We start from the raw sequence: 19943 nt of genomic DNA on the forward strand, positions 1-19943 counted from the left end.
TGAATTTTAAATAAGATATTTATAATAACACCAGGTCATCCCTGGTCATTTAGACTGTAAAGAATCAGCCTGCAATGCAGGAGACTTGGGTTCAATCCTGGGTTGGGAAGATACCCTGGAGAAGGAAATGGCAACCCATTCCAGTATTCTTGCCTGGAGAATCCATGGACAGAAGAGCCTGGTGGGCTACAGTCCATGGGGCTGCAACAAGTCGGACACGACTGAGAGACTGGCACTTTCACTTTTTACCAGGTTATTAATTATTAATCATGAATAATATTTACAATAGCACCAGGTTATTATTAATCACGAAGAGAATGTCTCTTTACAAGAGAGATCTGGTGGTCACCATCCATTCCAAATCACCAAACCCAGCATCACCAGTAGCAAAACTGGACAACAGGTGGCTCCTAAAATAAGGCAATACAAAGGATTCTGCATCAGGTAGGTATAATCTTACCGAAATGTGAATCTCATGAAGAAATAATTGGACAAATCCAGAATGTGAGAAGTCCACAAGACAACTAGTCTTATGTCTTCAAAAAAGTCAGTATCAAGGAAAGAAATTCCCTATATTAAAATATCTTACATTAAAGCAGATCAAAGAGATATAACCATTCAAAGCGATGCATGAACTCTGGTTGGATCCTGGGTTTGGGGGGGAAAAAGCTTACTGATGGATACAATTGTATTTGTATGTTGTTTTCACGAACATTTCTTTAATTATTCTTATAGCTTCATGTTTTTAAGCCTAGTTATTTGTACTCAAAGTCACCAGACTTAAAGCTCCAGCATTCTGGTGACCTTTCTTTGTGGCTGCCCTGGGTCTTAGCTGCTGTGCATCTAAGCAAGTGGGGCTACTTTCTAGTTGCGGTGCTCGGGGCTTCTCACTGCAATGGCTTCTCCTGTTGCAGAGCTCAGGTTCTAGAGTGTGGGTTCAGTAGTTGTGGCCCACAGGCTTAGTTGTTCCACGGCATGTGCAATCTTCCCAGACCAGGGATGGAACCCTGTATTACCACTGGACCACCCGGGAAGACCCTGGTAACTATTCTTAGGGGACTATTCCCTGGCGTGCTGCGATTCATGGGGTTGCAAAGAGTTGGACACGACTGAGCGACTGAACTGAACTGATTCGTATACAAACAGCTCTTGTGCCTGTCACTCTGGCCTGTCTGATTACCAGGATAGTCACATTACCTACCCTGTAGAGAATTCTCTCCAGCTCATACACTGCTTGCAGGGCCCCAACTTCCAGGACTCTCAGCTGGCAGAGTAAGAGGTGAACCACAGCCCGGGGGCAGGTCAGCATGTGACAGTTTAAACAGGAGCCCCGGAGCAACAGGTAGAGTTTCTGAAGAGAGGGAATAAAAAGAGACAGGATATTAGAAAGTGACATAGCAGTCCAAGTGATTTTCAACATACATACTTATGGTTTTTGTTTCCATGTCAGCAGTTTACCCCTTTAGGAATTCCACTTTGACCTGTTGCCTTTGAGCCCCCACCTTACCTGGGTGTGGCAAGCTACAGTGCCAGAGCACGTGTGCTCGGGCATAACTAGGGTCATCAGCTCCCTCACAGGCGGCCCTTTTTTAACCTTGAGCAACAGGGCAGCCCTGGGGGGCTGGGGCTGGGGTATGGGGGCGGGGGGGGGAAGAATTCCATCTCACCCTATGTACCTGGAAAGTCCTTCTTCGCCTTAAGAATTTGATAGATATTCTTCTGTATTTTTCACTTACGGTTTTATTTTAATCCATTAACATTAGAAATTTACTTTGGATCTGAGATAGGGAACTACCTTTATTTTATTTAAATACTAAATTTAATACTTCTTTAAATATTGAAAATTATTTAAATATTAAACATTTAAAATATTTTGTATTTAACAAGACATTCTGCTTCCCCTAAAACGATTAAGACAAAAATCACGTCCATGTACACTAATCTGAGTAGCTTAAACTGAATCCCGGAGGTTGAGTTAACTGATGTTAAGAAGCTGGAAGTGTCTAAGTAGCACTGGATGGTCATCATTCTCAGCTCAGCGCTGGGCCTTCTGGCACTGTTCCTCCTGCCACTAAGTAAGCGCCTACAAATCCGCCGGAAGGCCTCAGGATGGCCTAGAGAATTCCAAAGTCGTCTATGGCAGTGGTCCCCAACCTTTTTGGCACCAGAGAATGGTTTCATGCAAGACAATTTTTCCACACATGATGGGGTGGGAGGGGATGGTTTCTGGATTACATTTATTGTGCAGTTAATTTCTATTATTATTACATCAGCTCCACTTTGGATCATCAGGTATTAGATCTGGGGAGTTGGAGACTCTTGCTCTATTGCCAGGGAAGCCCCACCCACATTTCTGAAAGGCATAAAGCCTCTGAAACAAAAGCGGCTGGATCTGAGCACTGCTCCCCTCGCCCTTCTTCCTCTGTTCCCTCCCCCTTGCTTTGCATAAAGATAACCCAGCTTTGGTGATTCTCAACAAGAATCAGACTGAAGTTCATCTAGGCAGGGCTAGAGGCTAAGTCGAATATACTGGCTTTGGCTCCTCCAGGTTTTAAATCTCAAAGTAAAGAGCACTTTCACTCAGAGTGTCTGTACTAACCTCCTCCTGAGACACCTGCCCTGGGGAGAGGGTGAGTACTCACGAATCCCACCCGCAGTCCTGAGACCCACGTGGGCTGGATGGCCTGGTCAGGACTTACATCGAAGAGGAGAGGGTTGTACACGGTGAGCGGGAGCTCGATGTGGCCCAAGTGCCCAGAGCAGTGGGTGAAGTCCTGCACGCAAGTGGAGCACACCTCTTTGGAGTCGGCGGGGCCCAGAGCTAAATCATACAGGCCATTTACGGAGGGGTTCCCCAGGCTGTCCAGGTACCGAGGGTTCGTAATGGACTTCACACTTAATTTCCTAAGGAGATAAAAACCACCAGGGAAGACTAAGGTCACCCAACTTCTCAGATGTTTCCTCTTTGGCACTTACAAATTCATGCTTTAACATCCGGACCCTTAGCTGTGCTGACAGCTCCAGAGGGCAGACTTGGTGTCTGCCTTGCTCCTCACTGCAGCTCAGCACTTAGCACACAACGGAGGCTGAATGAAGAAGAGTGAGTGGTAACGTCTCTGAAAGCCAGATTTAGTGCAAATCTTGCACTAACTGAGCACACTGGAAGGCTTCATACGAAGGAGTTAAGTACTCACTACACGACAAACGCTCTATAAGCAGCAAGCTACCCAGTATTTTCCAGTATTCCTGCCTGGAAAATTCCATGGACAGAGGACCCATGGGGGGCTATAGTCCATGGGGTCGCAAAAGAGTCTGACATGACCAAGAGTGCACGCGTGTGTATGACTTTAACTCTCCGAGATGGGCATTATAATGTGTGTTTTTCAGAGGAACAAACAGGCTTAGAGTGGTCAGGTGATTTAATCCAGGTGACAAAGCCCAGAAAGGCGGAGGCGGTGTTGAAGGTAGGAGAGAGAAGTGGACTAGACTTAATGCCAAAGCCCACACAGGTCAGAAAAGGGGAAGTGTTAGCACTCAGTCGTGTCCGGCTCTTTGCAATCCCATGGACTATAGCCTGCCCGGCTCCTTGTCCATGGGATATCCCAGGCAAGATACGGGAGTGGGTAGTCATTTCGTACTCTAAAAGAAATCCTATACACATTAGCAGTCACTCTCCATCCATCTCTACCTCCCTCCACCAGTCCTAGGCAGTGACTTACTTACTTTTTTTCTCCAGAGAACTGCCCATCTAGACATTTCACATAAATGAAATCATGTGATATGTGGTCTCTTAGAGCTTGCTTATTATACTTTGCATGCATTTTAAAAAATATTTACTTTTATTTATATTTATTTTGGCTGTGCCACTTTTAGTTGTACCACACAGGATCTAACTGCTTGACTGAACCCAGGCCCCCTGCACTGGTAGCACAAAGTCTTGGTCACTGGACCACCAGGGAAGTCCCTGAATAGTTTTAAGGCTCATCCACATCATAGCCTGTATTTATACATATATATTTTTTATTTTAAATAGCCAAATAATATTCCATTTTGGGTTTCCCAGGTGGTGTTCGTGGTAAAGAATTTGCCTGCCAGTGCAGGTGATATAAGATATTAGGGTTTGATTCCCGGATTGGGAAGGTTTCCTGGAGTAGGAAATGGCAACCCACTCCAGTATTCTTGACTAGAGAACCCACGGGCAGAGGAGCCTGGCGGGCTACAGTCCAGGTGGCCGCAAGGAGCTGGACACGACTGAGAGACTGAGTATGTACACAATATTTCATTGTACGGCTATACCACTTTTATTGGCTTACTTTTACACTTTGGCTATTATAAATAATGTTGACAGAAACTTCTGTATACAAGTTGCAGTATGAATACACTTAGTCTATTTCTCATGGATATATACCAAGGATTGGAATTGCTGAGTTACATGGTAGCTCTATGTTTAACTTTTTTGAGACCCTTCCAAAGTGTGGCTGCACCATTTTACATTCCCAGCAGCAATACACCAAGGCTGTGTGTTGTGTGTGTGTGTGTGTTGCTCAGTCACATCCGACTCTTTGCAACTCCGTATCTCCAAAAGGACATTCCCAGCAGCAATACACCAAGGCTGTGTGTGTGTGTGTGTGTGTGTGTGTGTTGCTCAGTCACATCCGACTCTCTGCAACTCCGTATCTCCAAAAGGACATTCCCAGCAGCAATACACCAAGGCTGTGTGTGTGTGTGTGTGTGTGTGTGTTGCTCAGTCACATCCGACTCTTTGCAACTCCGTATCTCCAAAAGGACTATAGAAAGAAAGAAAGTGAAGTCGCTCAGTCGTGTCCAACTCTTAGCGACCCCATGGACTGTAGCCTACCAGGCTCCTCCATCCATGGAATTTTCCAGGCAAGAGTACTGGAGTGGGTTGCCATTTCCTCCTCCACACCAAGGCTCTAATTTCTCCAAATCCATGCCAGCATATTTTGTGATCTTTCTGTTTCCAGTTATCTTAGCAGGTATGAGGTAGTATCTCACTGTGGTTTTGATGACTAATGATGGTGAGCATCTCTTCATGTACCTATTGGCCACTGGTATATCCTCTTTGGAGAAATGTTTATTCAAACCCTTTACCTATTTTTTAACTGGGTTATTTGCTTTTTTATTACTGAGTTGCAAGACTGCTTTATATATTCTGAACACGTGTGTTTTATCAGACATAAGATTTGCACATACTTTGAGTTCTGTTCTTTCACTTTTTTGATGATACTGTTTGCATAGTTTAAAATTTTTTAATGATTTAAACTCACTACTATTACTACTTTCTCCCACTACCTTTAGGCTAAATCATTCTTCATTGGACTTGGAGAAATATTCATCTACATTTCCGTCTCTCATTTTACTTGGAGCTCTAAAACTTAACTGGAATTATAAATAAGAAAAACATTTACTGCGTCAGGCAAACACAAACTAATTAGAATAAGGCAAACACTAATTAGGTCTGGGTGCAAAGATCCTTTACCACTAGATCCTAGATCCTTTTTCTAGATCCTTTTTCCATCACGTTCCATAAGTTGGTACTTCACTTCCCTTGCCTGGAGCCTATAATGATGGAAAAAGAGTAGGCAGGTGGGTCCAACACAGACCCGTGCCAACTGGCAGAACTGTGTCCTGTGCTTGTAAAGACTATACAAAGAGCTCACACCCAAACTGAATGTATGTTTTTGTCTTCATCCTCAGTCTTTCTACGGTAAGGAACAAAGCGCCTCTCTCTAGCTGGGGAAAAGGAGAAAATTCCTCTAATTATTGCAGGAATGGGATACAGAGGAAGGGCAACCAGCAAGAATTCCACCAGAGAGAACAGAGTTTAAGACTAACAAACTTGGGTTTCAGGATGACCTTTGCTGCTTCCTAGAGTCACCTTTGGAGAAGGCAATGGCAACCCACTCCAGTACTCTTGCCTGGAAAATCCCATGGATGGAGGAGCCTGGTGGGCTGCAGTCCATGGAGTCGCCAAGAGTAGGACACAACTGAGCGACTTAACTTTCACTTTTCACTTTCATGCATTGGAGAAGGAAATGGCAACCCACTCCAGTGTTCTTGCCCGGAGGATCCCAGGGACGGGGGAGCCTGGTGGGCTGCCATCTATGGGGTCGCTCAGAGTCAGACACGACTAAAGCGACTTAGCAGCAGCAACAGAGTCACCCTATTCTCTGGAAAGGAATTTTTCTCCTATAATTAGAGTCACCCTCACAAATGGTTGTAATAAAAATGGAGAGGACCAAGAGCTGAACAGATAGCTCCTCTGCCCACCCATGCATGCACTTAACAAATAGTGTTTTTAATGTGCCAGACACACTTTTAGATGCTGGGAAAACAGACAAGAGTCCCTGCGCTCATGGGCTTTACATCCTATTGAAAGCAGGCAGACAAAAACCAAAATTAGTAAGCACATAGTTTATTAGATGGAAGAAAATGCTATGAAGAAAAGCAAGCAGAAAAGGGGAGGATGATAGAGTGGGCCAATGGTTGGGGAGAGTCCATACTGAGAAGCTTATACTTGAACAAAGGCCTGAAGATGTAGGAGCCGGCCATTACAGGAGGTCACCTTCACAGGAGGAAGAAGCAGGGAGTGCAAAGGTCCTGAGATAGATGTGTACCTATGGCACTCTGGGAACAGCTAGGAGGCCAGGGTGAGTACAGAGGTAAGTTCAGAGAAATAACCAGGGGGCCAGAATGACCTTTCTGGGCCATTTTAAGGACTTGGCTTTTACTCCAAGTGAGCTAGGAAGCTACTAGAACCTAGAACAACAAAAGGTAGCATAATTACTGAAATTTCTCAACCCTAGACTCAAATAGATCAAATGTTAGTAATGGGTATAAATTTATTCATGCAGTTCTCTGAAAACTCCACAATTCACTTGTAAAAAAAAATCAATTCTCTTGTTTTTGAATGAAATAGTATCAATTTATGGCTAGTGATGATACAATTGAATTTCAGGAGCAGCATACTGTTGTAGCTCAGGAGTTTATTCATCCAGTCAGTCAATGAGAGTTAAGGATAAAAGAAAGGCCAGTGGAGAGAGACAAAAATACAAACAAGCACAAAAAGTAACCAAGGAACCATGACACAACTGTACTAGGTGCGGAAAAATCTCAGAAATGAGGGAGGTTGAGCTGCGCCTTCAGTGTAAGAGATGCTCTCCAGATGCCTCCTCCAGGGGGGGCAGTGGGGTGAGAGCAGGGAAGCAGACCCCTCTGGCAGAGGGGATAATGCATGTGGAGGAAACAGCCTGAAGAAAGGCGCAGATGATGAAACCTGATGGCAGTTTATGAAACGTGCAAGTGGTTTAATAGGGCGAAAGAAGGGATGATGTTATACCTAAAATCAGCACTGGCCTGATGATCATGGGTAAACCTGTAGGCTAAGCTAAAAAGTATCATTTACCTGAGGGGAAATGGAAAGCCTTTGGAGGATTTTAAGGGTAATAGGAGCATCATCGCATTTGCACTTCAGAAGAATAATTTTAACAGCAAGGTAGAGGATGGACTGGAGTGGTGTAAAGGCAGGGAGATGGAAGGAAAAGACAATTCAAACAAGAGATACGATGTGATGAAAAGGAGGGTAGACAATAAAGAAATACATAGACGACACACAATAAGAACCCAATAAGCAAGTAAGATGTCAGGAGAAATGGGTCTAGAATTACAGCCCTGTCACAGAAGAGTGAATATTTTGCACTAGATTAAGGTACACCATTTTGGAGGGGCAAGTTCTCCCTCTCTGTAGGGATAGCTGTTGAGTTTTTGATATATGAGTTTAAGATCTTGGTGTGAAATTCAAATAGAGATGCCCAACTGCTGCTGAAAAAAACAAGTCTGAAAAATTAGGGAAAGAAATTTGGGTTGGAGATTTATATTTGAGAGTACAGATCATGAAAGTGGTGAAATTGTCTAGGGAGGACATTTTGGAAAAGAAAAGCTATTTGACTAGAATAGAATCTCAGGGAACAGCAAGATTTAAGGAAAGGAGGAATCAACTAAAGAGCCTGAGATGAATTCGAGTATAAGCCCCTCCTTCACCAATGTGTCAGGAACGCGGCTCAGACGGTAAAGAATCTACCTGCAATGTCAGAGACCTGAGTTCGATCCCTGGGTCAGGAAGATCCTCAGGAGAAGGGAATGGCAACCCACTCCAGTATTCTTGCCTGGAGAATCCCATGGACAGAGAGCCTGGCGGGCTACAGTTCACATGGCCGCAATAAGTTGAACAGGACTGAGAGACTAACATTTTCACTTTTCATGAACACCTAGCTTGCTGCTGCTGCTGCTAAGTCTCTTCAGTCGTGTCCGACTCTGTGCGACCCCATAGACGGCAGCCCACCAGGCTTCCCCATCCCTGGGATTCTCTAGGCAAGAATACTGGAGTGGGTTGCCATTTCCTTCTCCAATGCATGAAAGTGAAAAGTCAAAGTGAAGTCGCTCAGTCATGTCCGACTCTTAGCGACCCCATGGACTGTAGCCTACCAGGCTCCTCCATCCATGGGATTTTCCAGGCAAGAGTACTGGAGTGGGGTGCCATTGCCTTCTGCAGAACACCTAGCTTAGTGCCTGGCAAAAACTGGATGATCAATAAATGTTAGTGGGTTGATAAACTGAGCCAGGAAGGAAACAATACATGTCACAGAAATAGAAGAACCTGAAAATAATTAAGTTCTGTCAAACGCTACGGCGATGAAAAGGAGGGCTTAAGAGGGTCTTTTTGATTTAGTATTAATAACTAGGCAGAGAACACAGACGGTCCAACCAAGAAGTTGTCCCATGAATTGAGTCTTGAAGAATAATCATCTTACAGACAAGAGGAGACTCATCATGCGCTTAATAAACTACGTCAGAGACATTACAGTAACTCCACAAACCAGGCTGATCTAACGAGGAGACTGGCGAACGATAACGCTTCCATCTGGGAACCCCCACCTACCCAAGTGCAAACGAGCCATACCGGGCTCTAGGCACTGCTCAGTAGCCCAAGACGTTCCCAGAACTATAGGTCCCAGCAGGCCATGCGCTACACAGCAATGGACTCTGAGGAGAAACTGGGCGCAAGACCTGCTGGGAACAGTAGTTTACGGCCCCGACCCCAAGAGGCTCTTGCATGCTTCCCACCAACTCCTTACTTGAGTTCTTCGGCCGAATACATCCCAAAGGAAATGCCCTGCAGCCTCCGCCAGGGCATGTTCTTTGAGCCCAACATCCTCCAGTTCAGTTCCGAGCTCCTACACCCAGAGAGACGGCCCAGTCACCACTGTTGTACTTTTTACACCACCTCCGGTCCGCAACCATGTGATTTTAAACTGCGCTTGCGCGCGAGAAAGGCTCGCCTTAAGATTTACAGGGACAATACCATTTCCGCTCGAGTTGTGGGGGGGGAAGAAAATAATTTCACGACTCTCGCGCGCCCCTTTATTTCGAAAATAATCGAACATATATAAGAAATTAAAATAACCTTTTAGGAAAGATCTTCGAGGGAAATGAGGCCTACTGAGCCTTTAACTTCTGAAGCAAAGTCTTTCAAACCACGAGCTTGTAACCTATTTTATGATTGATTTCTTCTTGTTCCGTCTCAGCCAATAGCCGAGCCATTCCCCGCCCACCTCTCCCGCCTTACGGCGGAGGGCGTGCTTTCCCGGCATACTATGCAAAGACGCCAAATATGGCGTCCGTGGCGTCCGCAAGGTGGCTGAGGGTCGGCTGTGGGCTTTGCGTACCGCTGACGGCTCGGCGGGCAGGTGCCTGTGGACGGACCCCTAGTAGCAGGTAAGAGAAGCTTGGAGAACCCATGAGAAAGAACCAGGATCACCTTGGCTCTTTGTATCCCTTTTCCCCCTTATTGCTGGGCAACTAGATGCGGTGGAGTGGAATGAGCGCGCTCGTGGCCGCGCGACCCGGCTAGCCAGCACGCGGTGCGGCACGTTTTTGAGCAAGGGCTCCAAACGCGCTTTTTGGGGGTGGAGATTTCTTACTTGGCTGGTCTACGCCGGGGTTAGAACTCTCGGGAAGATTAGGATTCTTCTGTTGGGGAGTCCTGCATTCTAATAAGTGTAGCCATTACCCCGTTCCACGTATTTTTTTTTTTAAAAAGAAAACTTTATCCGCCCTTACTCGTTTTCTCCCACCCGGGAGGAACGGGGGGAAATCAGGTTTTCCCAAATTAAAGGCCGTTTACGAGTTCCACTGGATGTTGTGGGGATGTTTGACGGAAGAAATTTTCCAAGTGTTCGTAAAAACAGGAAAGCCCAAAAGATGTGAAGACAATCTGAATGAAGTCGCTGTGATTGTTAAAACTACACGTGTATCATTTGTGTAATTTTCTTTCAATACAAACAATACCGTTGTGGAAGTAGGAAAGCCAGCAATTGCTTGTGAAAGTTGGAAATAACCTAATTTTAGATTGGATGTTTGCATTTCCTTTGCGAGGTGATAGTAGACAAATTCCCTTATGTGTAGCCTGGAGCTAGTAGTAGCCATGGGAAAACAGTGAAGAATAAGTGAGTTGTGTAATTTACAGTGTACATTTTATATTAAGGCCTTCCCTAAACTCGGCTCACAAAAGAGAATACGCTCCACCAGGTAGTGCAGAGAGGGGTTGATTTAAGAGGACACTGGAGACCAAAACCAATAAAGGAAGTAATTTCCTATCTTAATCACATCTTGACAATTTTCTGAAGGGTATCAGTGCTGTGTAGGAGGAAAATACTTACAAGATAGTGTATGTGATCTGTGTGGTATGTTGACTTTATTTTTTTTAAGTGATAACATTTTAAAACTCAGGGGTCAGTGGTTCTATATTTTGGGTTAAAAAAGTTTATATTAGGACACAGGTATTTGGTACATTCCTGAGTGTTGAAGGAAGTGGAATGAAAAACCATGGTGATCTTAGTTTCATAATTTGCTTTAAATGGCTTTGTCTTTTATTATCATTACATCATTATGATCATTAGATCATCATCCATGTATAATCAGGAGCCCATTAAATCATTTCTTTTAGCCCCAGTGTTTTAGGTCTTCAGAGTTGAAAGTCCTTTATATTTCAGGTCAGCTGTTAAAATGTTCAAGTACTACTAAATGTTTCCCTTTTTTCCTATGATTTTATTTAATGAGACTGCCTGATTTTAAAAATTGTTGGCCATATTATATCTGTGTCTTGTATTTATCTTGTAGTGGTTTTGAACTTGCCATTGAGGCCATGTCTTCTCAGCATACCTTGACATGAATTATCCAATCAGTTTGATCCATGATAATTGGAAAATTTTGGCTCATTTGCACATAGTTGGGGGTGAGCTGGAAAGTTCATTAATGAGTATTAGCTTTATAGCTTTTATTTATTTATTTATTGCAGATTTTATTCTGGAAGTGCAGCTGTCCCAAAGGTTGAAGGAGCTGATGTAGCAGGTATATAAAAGTGTATTGAAATAACTCCGTTTTTATGTTAATGCATTATACTTCTTTATATATATATTGGAAATTGATTTTCTTTTGTTTTATTTTTTGCATTAAGGGACTGAAGAAATAGTCATCCCAAAAAAGAAAACTTGGTGAGTATTCAGCATTCATTCAAAAAGTGGTTAAGTGCCTGTGAGAAACGTTGTTAGATAAGAAGCCAGTGACAGGAATAGCAATTGGAGGTAGAGAGAGGTGAGTGAATAGGGAGTGAGATTTACTTAAAAGACCTATCTGAACTAAGTTTGGGTTAATATTTACGTAGTGATGGTCAGTCATGAGTTATCATTATTAGAGTAATTTCTGTTTTTCTTTCTTAAGGAGGTTTCACATTGTTAGAAAACCTAAAAAAAGAATTATCTTTGTGGTCTTTAGTAGGTAAATGGTGCAGACTGCAAAATTTACCTTTTTTAACCCACTGGATAGATCCTTGAACAAATTGCCTTATACATATTCAACAAATATGTAAGAATTAAAACTTACAAAAACTCATATAGTAATGATATTACTGAATGCATTGAAAGATTTTTCAAAAAACTAGGTCTTTTTTGAGTATGACTTGAAGATTCAGACTCATTAAAAAAAAAAAAAAACTTTCTTAAATTAATGATCATTGCCAAAAGGGGAGTGGGATAAATTGAACATGCAAAAAGGAAATATAATTACCACCAATGACCGTATTCAAAGACAAGTTACTTAATCTGTCTTTGCCATAGAAGAATGTAGGTAATATACCACCTGCCTCAGAAGATTACATGAGCATTTCAACAGTTAATGCCACATAATCAGATCTCAGTAGATAGCAGCTATTATTTTAAAGTTCTGCAGTATAACCTTTTATATATAAGTAGTATGTGGACATTTAGTTTAGTAGTGATTTGTTAGACGTACTGTTCTGTATTCTGATTTTAATTTTGAGTGATTACATAGTATTTTATTGTATGGATATATTCAGGTTCATTTTTACCTTCCTTAGTGGCTCAGTGGTAAAGAATCTGCTGGCCAGTGCAGGAGATGTGGGTTCGAGCCCTAGGTCGGGAAGATTCCCTCGAGAAGGAAATGGCAACCCACTCCAGTATTCTTGCCTGGGAAATCCCATCAACAGAGGAGCCTGGTGGGCTACAGTCCATGGGGTAGCAGAGAGTCAGATATGACCCAGTGACTAAAACGTGGGCCTGAGAATCAGAACCAAGATCAGAATAGGAATATACATAAGCATGAATGAGGCATTTCTTGAATGGCATTCATGTCCAGTGCGCTTTACCAACTCTGTGCCTCTTTCCCTTCTGACAAAGGTCCCACGGGGAATACAAGAGAGGGAGTGTATTGAGGGTGTGTTCAGATGGCCTACAGTCTAGTTAGAGTGCATATTTTATACTTTATTGCTTCCGTGGTGTCTCAGCTGGTAAAAAATCCACCTGCAGTGCAAGAGACCTGGGTTTGATTTCTGGATTGAGAGGATCCCCTGGAGATGGGAAAGGCTACCCACTTCAGTATTCTGGCCTGGAGAATTCCATGGACTATATATAGTCCATGGAGTCCTAAAGAGTCGGACACAACTGAGTGACTTTGACTTTTCTTTATTGATAATACAGTTTAACTGTACCTTAAAATGGGTCAGATGATTTTATTGGCATCAGAGTCACCTGGGAATTTTGTTTAAAATGCATGTTCTATAGGTAATTCTTTTGCATAAGCCCCACAAATCTGGTAAACAGTAAGGCAGGATGGGGTGTGATCATGACCTAACTGTGGTGGTGGGAGATCATGCAGGCCAGCCTCTAAAAAATGCTCTCTTAAAATAGGAGAAATAATGTAGTTGATATAGAGCCTTGGTTAACAGATTGAGGCCTGTTTATTTATAGCCCATTAAGTAAAGGTTTAAAAGAAGACTTTCATAACACAAATTTCCATGTTAATTAAATTTCTTTTTTTTTTTTTAGAACACAGCCTCAGTCACTTAATAACTTACTATCTATGGCTACTTTTATGCTCCAAAGGCAGAGCTGAGTAGTTGTAACAGAATCCTTATGGCCCATAAAGCCTATAATATTTACTGTCTGTCCCCTTAGAGACAAAGTGATTGATAGAGGTTCTCTAATAGAGAGCCTCTGCTTTCCAGGCTCAGAAATTTGTGCTTTTAGATTGAAAAGAAACTATAAAGACTATGAGTTCTTCTTGCCTTATTTGAAAGATGAAGCATCTTTTAAGGCTGTGATTTCCTAGATTGCAAGTGCTGTAGAAGACTTTAACAAATTGTAGAGGGTTATTCTGAATTTTCATATACACTGTGACAGGATAGAGTATTCTGAGCACATTAGTCTGTGTTGTGTAGTTACTTTAGGGAGAGCATGGAGCCCAATTATGATCAGTGCATAGGTGACTGGACTCATTAAAGAAATGGATGTTAAAATTTACCACACTGGCAAGAAGATGTGGAAAATGGATACTCAAATACATTTGTTGATAGGGCAGTCAACTGGAACAACACACTGGAGAGAAATTTGGCAGAACCACAATTTTAAAATGTGCAATACCTAATTGGTTAGCCATTCTGGAGGAACACTTACAAATATACCCAAAGAGACATGGATGAGAGTGCTCTTTACAACTTGGGAATAATAAGGTGAAATGGCCCCAATGCCCATAGTAAGGAGATGATTAAAAAATGGTTATCATACAATATAACATTTAAAGAAATTAATTAGATTTTCACATAGTAACATGGATAATGCAAACTTATGGAACACATACCCAGAATGATGACATGGTTTTTTTTTTTTTTTTTTTTATGGTAGTATGTGTGCAAAAGTACCCTTTAAAGTTCTGGAAATACAAACACTAAACCTACAGTAGAGTGGGGGCAGGGGGATCACAAAATAACATCAGATAGAATAGTCTAGTTTTTTTTTTTTAATTTATTTTTTAATTGAAGGATGATTGCCTTATAGAATTTTGTTGTTTTCTGCCAAATTTTTTTTTTCAGTATAATGTGTTCATTGAGATTATTTTTAAAACAACCCTTTAAGATGGTAATGATAACCCTGTATGCGAGACAGCAAAAGAGACACAGATGTATAGAACAGACTTTCGGACTCTGTGGGAGAGGGAGAGGGTGAGGGTGGGATGATTTGGGAGAATGGCATTGAAACATGCATACTATGATGTAAGAAACGAATCACCAGTCTCGGTTCGATACAGGATACAGGATGCTTGGGCCTGGTGCACTGGGATGACCTAGAGAGATGATATGGGGAGGGTGGTGGGAGGGGGGTTCAGGATTGGGAGCTCATGTACACCTGTGGTGAATTCATGTCAATGTATGGCAAAACCAATACAGTATTGTAAAGTTAAAAAAAAATTAAAAATAAAAAAATAACCCTTTAAGAAACTGGTGACTGATTTGAATGTTCCTAGTGTTTTCGCTTGCATTTGTTGAGTATGTTATGAAGATTACTCACTTGATAAGACTTAAATATGCTAATGAAAGATTTAGTTAGGGAATACTGAGAAAAGAATGTCTTTCTCTTGCTAAAATTACATTAACTGCTATTTTAGAAAATCCAGTAGATATTGTATACATCAGGGAATTAGTCTTAACATGTAAAGTTTTGTAGATGTTTTCTTTTTTTTTTCATGTCTATTCCCATATATAGCTGAATTGGGAGTCCCCAATTTAGATAATAAAGGCACGAATATTACAGAAAGCTGCAGTGAGAATGCCGAGGAAAATGGATAGGATGTAAGATTCAAGGTTAAGAAAGTTTTATGAGATGAGAGTGGAAATTGCTAGCCCAGGGTGATGGTTATAGAGACCAGGCCAGAGAGGGTAGCACAGCATAGTAGGAACATGTACTAACCACCTTTGGTCAAAAGAATTGAACAGTTTTCTCATTTTCTAACTTATTATTGTAGTGATATTATTCTAGAGATCAGAACTGGCTTTATGCTTGTTCACATTGTGAGTGTGAGTAGCCCTGATGAGGGTTAACTTGTGATTCTCGTTCTTAGGGATAAAGTGGCTGTTCTTCAAGCACTTGCATCCACGGTGCACAGGGTAAGTAGGAATTTCAGGGTTTTGTATCTAATTCAGCTGATAATAAACTTAATGTTCATACCTCTTCTTTATTCACAATTAAACTGTTGTGGATCTAGAGAGTTTCATAGCACTATCTAGCCCAGACTCTTCATGTGACGAATGAGAAATCTAAAGCTTTTAAAGTAATCAGCCCAGGGCTGCTCAGGATATTAAAACCTTGACTTGGTGCCATGGTTTTTCCCTCCAGATTCAGTGTTTTTATACTATGCCAGTGATTTTTAACCTCCTAAAGAGCTTGTTGAAATACATGTTCCTAGGGAATGGTTGGGTATGATATTCTAACGCAAGTGACCTGTAGAACCACTTTGAGAACGGTGTACCCACCGTATTCAAAGAAATTCAGTGATTAAGAATCTGGGTCTTGGGGCCAAATGTTCTGTTTCATCTTTATCCCAAAGTTACCTTTTCTCTTGATACATCAGGGAATTAGTTTTGACATGTAAAATTTCCTACATGTTTTCTTTTTTTTAATGGCATATATTATGAATGTTATATCAAACTTATTTAGAAAAATACATCTGGTTTATAATCTGTTTTCTTACCTGTAAAATGGGTGTTCACTTATAGCACCAAACATTGAGGTTTCGGGTGAGAAATAAGTTAGTACATGTGAAAGGGCCTAGGACATCAACTAGCACAAAGGACATGCTCTGTAAATGCTGGCTATTTTTTTATTGCTCCAGCTATCTGATTTATTTGTGAATAAATTCCTCCCTTCACAATTCAAGAATAGGGCCTATAGTCTTGATAGATAAAATGAAATCATAGTAAATGCCTCAGAGATAGAACTTTCAAGTTCTCTTTTTTTTTTAACCACAATATCTATGTGGATTCTCACCCTCATTGAGGCAGTTGTCACAGATTTTCAGAACTGTTTTTCGACTATGGGTGTTAAACTTATGGGCCAAATACATCCTGGAAGTTTCTGAGGTTGGTTTTAAAATACTGCATCTCCATTCTAGCAAGATACTTAGATTTTCAGCTCACATATCCATAAATAGGCACTTGAAATGTAAACTCAGGGAAATAGACCTCAGAGATTGTTGTCAGTTTTTCAGTGAGATTAACCCAAGGGGTATTTAAGTCAAAGAAGTTGTAGAATTATGTGCACACTTGTCTGATTTGGTCCTGGGCTCTTAAAATCCCGGGGACAATTATTCATTCATTCAGGAACCACACATTCCAGCCCTTAATGGTGCTTACCAGGTCATCCAAGCCACCATCATCTCTTACTATGTTGGATTAATTACAGCAGTCTCTGTTCTCTTGACTTCCTCAACCCAGTAAGCAGCCATAGCGACCCTGCTAAAACGTTGACTCACATCACTCTTCTACTCAGAACTCAAATGGCTTCTGATTTGTTATAAATGAAACAAAAACTGAAACTGCTCCAAGGGCGCCTGAGGCCCTGCCTGATCACCCCCATCCCCACCCTAGCTCTGACCACATTTCCTGCCATCTTTCTTGTACCCTGCTCTAACCAGGCAGCCTCCTAGCTAGTTCTCAGTTTCTTATCAGGCACAGGTCTGCCTCGAGGCTTTAATGCTTTCTATTTGTTCTGCCTAGTTTATTTTTCCCTGAGATAGCCACATAATTTCTGCCTTTATCTCATTAAGTCTTTTCCTTGAGATCTTCCCAGACCATACCATATAAAATTGTATGTTTATTTTCTGTGACAGCTTGTCCTCCCTCCCTCCCTTTTCCACAGCAGTTACCGCCTTTAAATTTACTATATGTTTTATTTGCTTTGTTTTCTGGAGATTTTATTCCCCACTAGATTTTGAGTTCTGTGGAGGATAGGATTTTGTTGTCTCCCTGGCACATATGAGGTGCTCAGTAAATATTCAGTGAGTGAATAAGGCAGTCACTGAACTAAGCAGCGGTGGCTGGGGAAAGGGACAGTGGAGTAGGTAGAGGATTTAAGGAACTGGAGTCAGCCACAACTGATGACAGCTTAGTTGAATGGAAGTAGCGGGAGAGGATCTTTAACTTGGGTTGCAGAGTGCTTGGTACCCTTCACTGAAATGGAGACGATAAGAGGGGAGGTCAGAGAAGAACAGTTGGAGGTAGATTTGGTGTGAGGCATCTGGGCTACAGGACCAGAGTTGAGGAGTTTCTCAGAAACCATTAAGGTCTTGGAAATCACTGAGGGAGGAAAATGTGGGAAACAAATAAGAATAAAGTCTAGTGAGAGAGGTCCAGCATGTGACCCAAAACTAGAGGCCCAAACAGGTATTTGATAAAGATGGTGGACAGGACAGAGCCAGGCAGCGGTTGGGAATCATGGAGTAGATGGTCCAAGGAGGCCGTCCTAGAACTGCTTCCTCTGAGTTGTCCTTCATACCCGTCACGTCGTAGCAGAGAGTGGATGCATGCGTGCTGAGTGGTTTCAGTTGTGTCCAGCTCTGATCCCATGGACTGTAGCTCGCCAGGCTCCTCTGTCCATAGAATTTCCCAGGCAAGAATACTGCCATACCCTCCTCCAGGGGATCTTCTCAACCCAAGGATCAAACTCATGTCTCTTACTCCTGCATTGGCAGGCAGGTTCTTTACCACTTTCGCCACCTGTGAAACCCAGAGATCACCTGTGAACCAGATGAAATGAGCCTCAGAGGAAGGTAAAGGGAATACAGGATTTGAAAGTGGTATCAGGAACTGAGAGCCCTAAAAAGTACTGCTTCTAGGCCCTAGGTCAGGGCATCCTTCTATTAAGAACCACAGGGAAGCTCTCCCCCAGAGAGTCCAGGTGAATACTTCAGGGTGGCAAGGGGACTGTCAGAAGAGATTCAGGAAGTAGGTTGAGTTTTTTCTGTGAAACAAAGTTGCCAGAAGGTACAGAGAAGGGGGCTGTGAAGGAGAGGGGAGGAATAGAGGAAGTAATTTGAGGGCCATTCTAAGAGAGACTGCTGGTGCCAAAGAGTTAATCTTGTTCAGGGTTCTACCTGAAACAACTTAAAGAAGTTTGGAACCTTGGGAAACAGGACACTGGAGACGCTGCTGCTGTTCCCACTTCCTGAGAGGGCCGCGTATAAATGTTATCCTCCATTTGAAGGAGCCTCTTGGGTGGTTAGTGCCATGCGTTGAAGGGATACCCTAGTTCAGGAAACTGGTGCCCAGGCTGGTTAATTCAGAGGCTCTTGACTTTGCATTTAAAACGGTGATATCCCTGCTGATAGCAGCCCCTAGTTAAAACCAGTCATGGAGATTTAAGCCATTGTTTGCTTTAAATTGTGCATAACTATAACCAAGTCTCACAGAGCCTAGGGTACAGCGTAGGTGTTAGTGTCTACCAACATACATATTTCTGCATTTGTGATACACGCAGTTAAAACTTCCACACGGTCCTCTTAATAAAAGCCTAGCTAAAGAGACTTGTGTGTCTTCTCCACAGGATACCACAGCTGTACCTTACGCATTTCAGGATGATCCTTACCTCATCCCGACATCCTCTGTGGAATCTGTGAGTATTTTTAGGTAACTTGGCTAGTGTTATGTTTTACCTTGTTGGTTTGGGTGACAGGATGGCACATATGACTTATTTTACTTGTAGACACCTTTGGAAAGTTCATAGAGGCTAATAGATAAGTTGGTAGATTTTCTGATTCCTTTACTACTTTTATCAAAAAGTTTTAGAGATTGGCTATGGAGAAGGTATTTGGTTTGGATTTTTAGTACTTTGAAATCTTTCCCACTCTAGAGCAATTCACTCAGTTTAAAGGTATTGTTTTTACACACCTCAAGCTGTATGTAGGATCCAACCTGAAATCATGTCACATTCAGCGGAATAATAATAATAATTAGGTAGTTTAACTTGGAATTCTGTGTATTACAGTGTTGTTTAGTTGGGGCGGGGGAGGGCAGAATAATTCTTGCTGAGGGTATGACTTTGATCTAAATTATATGTAGTATCAATTTACGTCTTTTTCTTTATACAGCATTCATTTTTGTTGGCAAAGAAGTCCGGAGAGAATGCAGCAAAATTTATTATTAATTCATATCCCAAATATTTTCTGAAAGACATAGCTGAGCCTCATATACCGGTAAGGAGAGGTAATTGCAGTTTTCGGATAATACTATGTAAATATAAACTTAAGCTGTCACAACTAACGTTTCAGTAGCCATTTGAATGTCTACAGTATTTGGGTCTAATATTATTTCACCCAGATAATATTTACGTCTTTTAATATTTATGGTTATCATTGCTCACTGTACTCACCTTTATTATCATTTTTAAAACTACATGTATTTGCTCTTCATTTTGTTTTCTTCATTTGACTTCTGCAACACCAGGCTCTCAGATCTTTACTTCTGACTGCCCTTTTTGGTTCCCTTAGTTGATTTTCCATCCACTCCTCAAACCTTGGTG

The 19943-nt window shown here is 42.0% G+C and overlaps 2 protein-coding genes and 1 non-coding gene across 3 annotated transcripts in view; 2 read left to right on the plus strand and 1 right to left on the minus strand.

Moving 5' to 3' along the window:
- Positions 1-9339, minus strand: part of POLR1A (RNA polymerase I subunit A) — an 85434-nt gene extending 76095 nt beyond the window's left edge. The window contains exons 1-3 of the mRNA XM_069583088.1: positions 9156-9339; positions 2700-2904; positions 1202-1351 (exon numbers count right to left, since the gene is read on the minus strand). Of these exons, the coding sequence (XP_069439189.1) occupies positions 1202-1351; positions 2700-2904; positions 9156-9232 (432 nt within the window). The 5' untranslated portion in view covers positions 9233-9339. The remainder of the gene's footprint in view (positions 1-1201; positions 1352-2699; positions 2905-9155) is intronic.
- LOC138438502 (small nucleolar RNA SNORA76) lies at positions 1482-1608 on the plus strand. Its single transcript, XR_011256427.1, has one exon. It is a non-coding gene; the product is annotated as a small nucleolar RNA SNORA76 (small nucleolar RNA).
- Positions 9340-9650: 311 nt separating the features above from the next.
- The window catches only part of PTCD3 (pentatricopeptide repeat domain 3), a 29994-nt gene continuing 19701 nt past the window's right edge, over positions 9651-19943 (plus strand). The window contains exons 1-6 of the mRNA XM_069583109.1: positions 9651-9795; positions 11378-11430; positions 11537-11573; positions 15490-15535; positions 18969-19037; positions 19513-19617. Coding sequence (XP_069439210.1) covers positions 9692-9795; positions 11378-11430; positions 11537-11573; positions 15490-15535; positions 18969-19037; positions 19513-19617 — 414 coding nt within the window. The 5' untranslated portion in view covers positions 9651-9691. The remainder of the gene's footprint in view (positions 9796-11377; positions 11431-11536; positions 11574-15489; positions 15536-18968; positions 19038-19512; positions 19618-19943) is intronic.

This window comes from Ovis canadensis, chromosome 3 (assembly GCF_042477335.2).
Source record: "Ovis canadensis isolate MfBH-ARS-UI-01 breed Bighorn chromosome 3, ARS-UI_OviCan_v2, whole genome shotgun sequence".
NCBI lineage: Eukaryota > Metazoa > Chordata > Mammalia > Artiodactyla > Bovidae > Ovis > Ovis canadensis.